This window comes from Triticum dicoccoides, chromosome 6B (assembly GCF_002162155.2).
Source record: "Triticum dicoccoides isolate Atlit2015 ecotype Zavitan chromosome 6B, WEW_v2.0, whole genome shotgun sequence".
Classification (NCBI taxonomy): Eukaryota; Viridiplantae; Streptophyta; class Magnoliopsida; order Poales; family Poaceae; genus Triticum; species Triticum dicoccoides.
The window spans coordinates 283,965,893-283,974,813 of NC_041391.1; the positions used below are offsets into that span (position 1 = coordinate 283,965,893).

The window sequence follows — 8,921 nt, forward strand, 5'->3', positions numbered from 1 at the left end:
ATCTAGCCACGCTTACTCCCTCGCCGATGACCAGAAACCCTAGCCAGCCATGGGCTTCTTTAGCAGGAAGGGGAAAAAGGAAGTTCAGCGCCGGCGCGAGCTCTTCCCGCGTGCCTCCTCCGCCGCCAGCGGCTCAACGCGGCTCGCCACCGCGGGAGAGAACGACTGCACATCCCAGTCCATCAGGCGCGGTGGCACTGGCAGTACCACTCGCCCCTCCAATATTTAGATGTCAACATGCCGCACGACTGGCATCTGGACCCGCAGCGGATCCCCATTCCGGCGGTGCCACGCTTGGCGCGAGCGAACGCCGACGAGGTCCACCGCCGCCGTGAGCTCCTTACGCCAGAGCAGCGGGCAATGCATGCCTACGCGCCAGACTCCCCAACTAGGAGCGCTGGTTTGCATTAGAGCACGATGAGGAGCGTCACCGCAGTGTCCACGTCGACCATGTCGTCCTCCCGCCGCCCTAGATGTCTTGCTAAAGGAGGAGGAGGAGGCGGAGGCGGCATACCAAGTCGCGCTCGAGGCGGCCCTACAGTGCGCGCTCGAGGTGGCCCTACAGCGCGCGCTCGAGGAGAGCCGGCTGGAGGAGGATGCACATTGGGATGGCTTGGAGCAGGCCCTCGCCTTGTCGGCGGCGGGACTCCGTTCACGCTCCCCTGTTCGTCCCGTCATCGCCGCCGCCTTTCATTGGGCCCAAGCCCGCGCGGGAGCCCGAGCCCACGCCCATGCGTAAGCGGTCACTGTCGTCGCCCCGCTTGGCCCGAGGAGGCCTACTCGTGGACCGGTGAGTTCCGCGAATGGGTGAGCGCGCCTCCCGTGCACTATGCCGCAACGCGCGGACGAGGAGGCAGCCCACCTGGAGCGCTGGAAGGCGCACTGGCTCGCCGAGGAGCAGGCCAACGGCGAGCAGCAGATGCTCTGGGCGCGCAAGGAGGAGGAGGCGCCGCGAGGAGGAGGAGGAGCGCGCCCGTCGTGTCGTAATGCCGACGCCACAGCAGACGCCGGAAAAGGCTGCCCTGGCGGTGTGCCAGAGCGCATTCGGTTGGGCTGGGCCGCCACTCACCTTCATCAACCTCACCGGCGACCGCGACGACGACAAAGGCAAGGGCAAGGGCAAGGCGGACGCCTAGGGCAACGGGCGGGCGCGGAGTTGTTTTTAGTGTTTAGTTAATGTTTAAGTGGACTTTGACCAGCGGCTGACCGACCATTTATATTTAATTATGTTTATTTTAGTCGTGTGTCTTCGGTATTTGCTTTTTAACACGGGCAAATACAGGTCTGACTCCCATTAGGTACACCGGCCGACCCAAATAAAATAAAATTACTAGACGCGTCCATCCATTGGTCAACCCAAACGGACAAAAGACGATTGGGTTGCCACATTGAAGTTGTCCTTATGACTGAATACCCAGTCAGCCACTGTTATCATGGTAAATACCGAGCCTATCTGCTCTTGGTTTATTTTACAATGAATTTCTCAAAAAATCCTCAACGACAGCAATTGAACGCACCAAAACCAAGAAGCGAAGCACACAATTAGTAGAACCTTTTTCGATGAGAGTGCTAGGCCAGTAGGCTTGACAGATACTCCCTTCGTATTTATTTACTTCGTATATTAGTTTTGGTCAAAGTCAAGTTTTACAAACTTTGACAAAGTTTATAAACAAAAATATTAACATATACAATAACAAACAAATACCATTAGATTCGTTGTTGAATGTAATTCCACATCATATAAATTTGTTATGTTAAATATTTATATTCTTTTCTATAAATTTGATCAAACATTAACAGTCAACTTTAATATGCGAGTAAATAAAAACGGAGGGAGTACTACTACTTCATACTCCTCCGGTTTTATAGGTAGTACCTATACATTATTTTTAAGTCAAACAATCCGAAGTTTGACCATGTTTATACACAAAAGTATGTACATTAAAAATACTAAATGCATATCATTGGATACATCATCAGTTATATTTTTATATTGTATATGTTTGGAATTGAATATATAAATTTTTTCTTCATAAACTCGGTCAAAGTTTGACTAATTTGACTTTTCAGAAAAATCTATTCACACTATAATATGGAACGGAGGCAGTATAAATCGACATAGTAAAACTGGACACATGCAGAGTGTGCTTGCACCAACTGGAAATCTTTATTAAGCAGTGTAGCTGCCAAACCTAGTTTCAATGTCTGACGGGACACTTATCGAACGGGAACAAATTAGGGCATGTACAATGGTGCTATCTTAGGAGTGCCACGTAGGATAGATGATGAGGTGAAGGAGAGAGAACTCATAAGAAAAGGCTTGTCTTCTCTTATTTAAGAGAAGACAAGAGGTGATCTCTTAGCATAATATGTCTCACCATATTTTTAGGAATTGCTAGTTATTAAAGATAAGGCTAAGAGATGACCCATTGTAGACAAATCTTTTTGTCATCTCTAAATCACATGCAAGACTTAAGATAAGACTATCTTATCAACCATTGTACATGCCCTTATGTGCAGAAATCATAAAAAAAATGCTAGGAGGGGCGGCACGGGGGTCGGGGGAGATGGGGAAAGAATTCTCAGCGTGTTTGGCAGCATGAGGGAAAGGGATTGGGAGTTTACAGAAGGGAGTTTGTCTAGGGATTAGGCTTGAGAAGTACTCCCTCAGTCCCATAATGTAAGATGTTTTTTGACACTAGTGTAGTGACAAAAAACGTCTTACATTATGGGACGGAGGGAGTAGATTTTTAGTCCAAATCCCCTGTTTGATGTATGGTGGGAATTTGGAGGAAGCTTCATCCCACCTGAATTAACAGGGGGAGACTAGGGAAGAGATACGTGGGAATTAGCCTGTTTAGTTACCTTTCCCCTTCCTTCCTCAATTCCCTTGCCCCCAACCAAACAATGGATTATATGCCTCATACCCCTTAAACTCTCATTCCCTGTCACTAATTCCCACCAACCAAACACGCTGTCTATCCTATGCTGTTCCATTCAACAACTTATTCTGACAATTCTATCATGTGGAACCATAATAGACACTCGAGTCATATGTATGGTTAATCTTATTTAAACTATAATATGTAGATCTAGCATATGAAAATATAACTATCAGAAAGTAAGTAACTTAATGTGATATGCTTTACAATCTTTATTAAATGACATCACTGATTTGTTTGAATAGTATTGAAGCAAAGGGTAGAGTTAATGTCGGAGGACCATCACAGCTATCTTGCTGGCCATATTTAATTCATGCTTTTGCAACATGGGAGTTCTTTGACCTGCTAATGTGGTACTAGAAATTATGGAGCACATGATACTGGACAATTTAGGGTAGTCATATACTCTTCTGAATAATGAGACGTAATTACCTAACCATTTCACTTGCCCTTTGTCTTTTTCAAAATTAGATGTACTATGTGTTTGCCGTGTTATAATTTCTTAGTACTTGGATGTGCGTAACTTATTTATTGAACTTATAGGACGATGGAGTGGTCGGAATTAGTCACCAAATTCACCCTGTGATATATAGGACGACGGAGTGGTCGGAATTAGTCACCAAATTCACCCTGTGATACACATACATGTTAAAGTCCACTACTGTAAATATATACCTTAGTAGTTAGCAATTAGTATATGGCACTTCACAACCTTGTACATAAAAGATGGAAAAGACCAACTTAGGATATAAATCTGTTTAGAGCTGTCCCTGTAGAGCAGGATCCTTTGATGTTGTTTATTCTGTTATTGTGCATCAAGAGTGAAGTGGTGTGTAGTGATGCTACATGGGAGCTTGCGGCAAAGGGTCGAAGAATGACTTCGAAATGATACTACATGCACATTACTGCAGAAGTTGGCTGAAGTCTGAAGGAGCAGGTGGAGAAAGCTTTTGCTTGTTGCTTGAAGGATCCCCTTGAGGATAGGAACTGTGGCAGTAATGGCGGACGAGTTCAGGAATTTTGAAGGCCAGTATTACTACATCTGCTGACGGTGCGAATAAGACATGGTAGGTGAAAAGACAGACAGTCTCCATTCAAACATTTCCATCTTTATATAGGTATGGACAGGGACATGATAAAGAAAGTACGCAACTCAGCTATCTTAAGAACCCAAACTTGTGTAATGCCATTTATTCCCTGACCTAGTAGCTCAGTATTTAGAAACTATGGTTGACAGCGTTTTTCCATCTGTGTTATTGTTTTCTCCTTTTCTGATAAAATTGTTTATAATGACTGACCAACTAACTGACTGGGCCCTTAAGCATGCCTGCTCTGTACCAACCTCTAACTCAACCATAGCTGATTTTTTTTTGTCATTTCTCCATATTCTGAAGTCCGGAAAGACAAAGAAGGAATGTGAGGACCTTGCTCGTCGTTCTTGATGTGTCTATCTTTTCTTTTCACACCCATAAACTCTTTTGACTTGCCAATGTTGAGTTAGCATCCGATCTAACAAGCTCTGACCATTAAGTTTCTTCTAGTTCTGTATATGCCAAATCGGCAAGAGTTGCTCATTTTGGGCTTACCATGATGGATGGTCATCATCACTGGTACGTAACTATTTTCACAAACTCACCTTATATGATGGCCTTCTCTTTAGTGCATAATTGACATGAGCTGTATCTGTCTAGTGACTATGTTCTATTTGTTTGATTATTAGTTGAAGCTCCAAGGCTGCTATCAGTTGTTCCTAGTCTGAAGGCAAAGGATCTGCTGGTCATTATAGCATGGGCTCATCCTAGCTAACCTAACATGATTGATTAATTATCACTTATTGTGCATTGCATTTCGTCATTCATTGAGGAGAAATACGACTCTCAAGGTCTTTTTGTACACCTGTCCTCGAATAATTTTTCTATGGTCCATTCTTGGGTTGATCATTCACACCCTTAAGTCTTCTTTGGTCTGGGAGAGTTCTAGGTGGATTTCTTAGGATTTAGTTTGAAAAATGCATACTCATACATCTACGTTGCTGAGCATGTGATTGCATGATGTGGAGTTGTTGACAACATTGCTAACATAAACTGGCAGAAGGGAGCTTCCTGACAATATACCCTTCTCATGTTCAAAAACATTTCACCTCCCTTGTTTTGAAGGAAATTCCTGATGACTGCAGATGATGGAATTGTGTGCTAGCTGAGGCACAATGCCAAGTTGTAGGCTTCGGTAGATACCTTATTTTTTCCTGAACAATTTTTTATCTTTTTTTTTTGACTGAGTTGCATTGGTGCTTGGCTGCTTGCTGGTTTGTCTTATATCCCTTATAAATGTTTTTCCTCACAATAAATGCATACACATATCGCATCAATACAAGAAAATGGTTGATGCTTTCTTCTGTGTATATAAACCTCTAGAGCCCATGGTCCTTAGAAATGATTGTGGTATAGAGCTGAGGTCTTCGTCACAAATATCACCTTCATCATGTTATTTAGATTTCTCTTAAGATTCCAAGTTTGGAGTCTGAAGTTGAACGAAGGCATGATGTAACACAAAACCACATTCTATTTATTTCCTTTATATATACTACATAACGGACATTGATGTGTAATAAAGTATCTTGACGGTGACTGTGTATGTAATAACAAATATAAGTACATATAGCTGCACACAGTTGCAAACTTATGCTTTTTGTAACTTGGATTGAGTAATAGACATATATCTATCTTCCTGAAACAACCTGAACTGCTTGCGTACCAACCAGTGTACGGGATCCTGATCTCGGATGGCGACGTTGCCATGCTGTTTCGTCCATGCTTTTTCAGACGACGAAGCTACCTTCTTCTCCATGCGATGGCGAAGCTGGACCGCTACTGCTCAGCAGCTCCTCAATCATCTGCAGCGTGAGCCTCTCCTCGTCATCCATTGTACTCGCCGGTGAAGAAGCCGTGGTTGCTGACACTGTGGACTGCGCTGCCACCGCATCGCCGGATGGCCCGGCCCCTTTGTTGAGCTCCACGGTCATGACCCAGTTGGAGTCGGCGCGGGCCCCTGCGCGCTTCTGCCAGACGCCAATGTGGGACTTCTCGGTGTCGAGGCGAAGGCAGGTCAGGGACGGAGACGGCGCTTTGCAGCACTTGCGAAGCTTGGCACTGAGAACCTGGGACAGGTTGCTCGTCGAGGAGGAGGAGCTGCCGCCACGGACGTCCCGGGTTGCAGCTGGGGCAGGATCGCCGGTGCTGCTCCTCTGCACGGGGAAGTTGGTCTTGGCATTGCGGCCGCTCATCAGAACGGCGGCCTCGTCGTAGGCCCGTGCAGCTTCTTCGGCGGTTTCAAAGGTACCAAGCCACACCCTCCTTTTACTTCATTCACAAAGACACGCATGCAGTTTGTTAGAATCTTGTAAACCGATCGACAAAGAAACCACTGATCTTTAGAGGAAGTTAGAGGGAATCGAGGGAAGCTAGAAAGGAGGGGAGGGGCTTACAGGAGGGGGTGTCTGATCTCAGAGACCCAGGAGCCCCAGTGGCGCTGCCTGACTCCACGGAACTTCTTCTTGGGTTGCACCATTTTGTTCTGTCTGTCTGTCCTTCACAGACGAGGGAACGAGCCTCTGAGTCCGCCAAGGTGTTGTGGGGGGTGAGGAGAAGAGCTCTGGTCCGAGTGATGAATATAAGCTGCCCAGCCTGTACTTGCTTCTGCACTGCCGTGTTAAATGTGGTTAGATGCGTAGGTAGTCAAATAGTACGCGGCACAGTGTCACACGCCCCCCCTCACAGAAGAGAGTGTGCCTGGTCTAGTTTTCACTGGCCATCATTGGAAGACAGTGTATACACCGGAGAGCATGGGTGCCTTGCTGCTGGGGTCACTTACCAGTACCACCACCAGTCTAGCACGCAGCCGTGCGCCGAGGCAGAAGACGAGCGAGATCGGGGGAGGCGCAACGGAAGTCTGGAGGGGGTCCACAGGGGTGGACTGTCGGTGAACTGAGTAGTAGATGCATAGCATAACCACCTTCCCTGCTAGTACAGTGGTAATAAACACGCTCACCTACACCAGTGGCCAGCCACATTTAATTGTGGGGCTGGGCAGCCCTGGCACTGGCAGAGTTGATTCACCTAAGCTCCTACAACTAGCCATGTCTTCTCTTCTTCTGAAAGATCAGATCCCGAGATTATTATTATTATTATTAAAGGCCCAACAGGTCAGGTACCAACAGCTGTTCACCAGAAGCCTTGAGCTAAATGAGTTAATGAAAGTTACAATAATGTTACAAACCAGGACAAAGTTGCAAGTAAAACCGAGCCAGATACAGAAAGAGAGCTCACCATCTTGGTTCTTTCGTAGCTAATGGCCGTGGTCCAGATGCCCAATCCAATCATGGGTTTGGGTGCCATGGGACGCATGGCCCCCTTGGCACTTAACTGCAAAGACTGATATGTCAAGACTTCTGTTTAGATTGTCAATATGGTAAGACTTGTGCTGGGAAACCAGCGTTTTCGGGATATTTTGTGCTTTGTGTGCGATAGCCTCTTGGAGGCTCTTTTGCTTCATTTGGAACCCCTCTTCATCTTTCAACACCCAGTCTTGTTTGAGCCGTGGAATGGGCAACAAAATGTTGCTTTTAAGCTAGTGCAGATTACTTTTAGACTTGATAGAGCGGTTTTGAGTAAGACTTGCTGGGGAGCTGTCAAGCTTCCCTTTGCTCCGATATTTTTGGCTCTGGGATCGCTTCCTTGGAGCTGGTTCGCATTTAAGCCTGTCCAAGGTTAGCTCCATGTACAGCCTGGTGATGACGATGGTGCGTGCTCATGTTTCCTTTGCTTGACGGAGAATTTAAAAGTTATATCTTCTGACATATTGTTGACTGCTGTGTTATGATCGTCGTGCTTGGTCGCAAGACTTCACAAATTTCATCAAAGTTTTTCCACCTATGAATTATGTGTTGTTTCGACCTTTTTTCACGCAGTCTGAAAGTCCATGGCAGTGACTTCAGATTTGTAAACATCTTGCTGCTCTTAACATTATCATCCGTAAATCTGCTCAAATGGGATAGATGCCCTGACAATGCACGGCAATGGTAGTACTAACTAGGCCGTGGACGGCCCTACGCAGTCTGGTGATATCGACATTTAAGTGTCCAACAGTTGGTCTGCAATAATTGTCATATTTCACGAGGCAACTGCCCCGATTTCATTTTATTTTGTGTGTTGAAGTGAATCGGATTTGCTTGGAGTCCGTTACCCCTGTCGACCCAGTTAATGAGGAGCAGATATGTGCAGGCTCCACAGACATCTGTGTCAGGTTTTGCTGGACAGGAAGCTTCTGTGACCGATCTATTCCTTCTGACACTGTCTGCACTGCACGCAACCTTTTCCTCATGGCAAGTACATGCAGCACACCAGTTCAAACTGGCAGCAGTACATCAAGTCAGGAAATAGGACCATTTCACAATGTACTAGTGCCTCTTTAGAAATCTTTGGAGTTTTGGATCTCGACTGATCAAACCAAAAACTCCTTAAATTCGAGTGTTAATATGTGTACTTGTTTAAACTGATCACAAGTGAAATAATATCTCGTTAGATTTCTTATTCTAGAAGTAAAAATGATACTTTTCTGTGCTTTCAGTCCCTATACGTTTTTGCACTGTGGAGTTTCATGAGTAGCCAGTATTTCTTTTTGTCTCGTCACACGTATTACAAATGCATTTGTTTGCTTGATTTTGGCTGAGATGGTGGATGGATGAATATGTGGAAGGGTATGAGGGACAATATGTGGCCAGACCGGGTTGCCAAATCATTAGTTTCTGGTAGAACTCGAGGACCTTAGCGGGATACCTGGCCAGAGTCTGGCTGGCCGGCCTCAATTATTTTTCGTTGTGTCTCACGATACTAGCTCAACTGCATTGTGCGCAAGGAAGAGAAACACGGTTAAGTGATCGGACAACTATCAAGGTGCATACTGCATATGGATATGCCTACG

General features: G+C 45.7%; 1 protein-coding gene across 1 annotated transcript; it reads right to left on the reverse strand.

The window, feature by feature from the left end:
• Positions 1-5,486: 5,486 nt before the first annotated feature.
• Positions 5,487-6,747, reverse strand: LOC119323735 (ethylene-responsive transcription factor WIN1-like). The gene is made up of 2 exons (XM_037597440.1): positions 6,427-6,747; positions 5,487-6,301 (listed from the first exon to the last, which is right to left on the reverse strand). The coding sequence occupies exons 1-2, from the start codon at positions 6,507-6,509 to the stop codon at positions 5,761-5,763; spliced, it is 624 nt and encodes a 207-aa protein (XP_037453337.1). The 5' UTR covers positions 6,510-6,747; the 3' UTR covers positions 5,487-5,760.
• Positions 6,748-8,921: the final 2,174 nt, after the last annotated feature.

What these genes read in the sequence shown, in the direction of transcription:
- LOC119323735 (XM_037597440.1), bottom strand. Translation starts at nt 6,509, where the DNA reads ATGGTGCAACCCAAGAAGAAGTTCCGTGGAGTCAGGCAGCGCCACTGG. An exon ending in GAGATCAGACACCCCCTCCT is followed by an intron (nt 6,302 to 6,426) that starts GTAAGCCCCTCC and finishes TTGTGAATGAAG; the next exon opens with TAAAAGGAGGGTGTGGCTTG.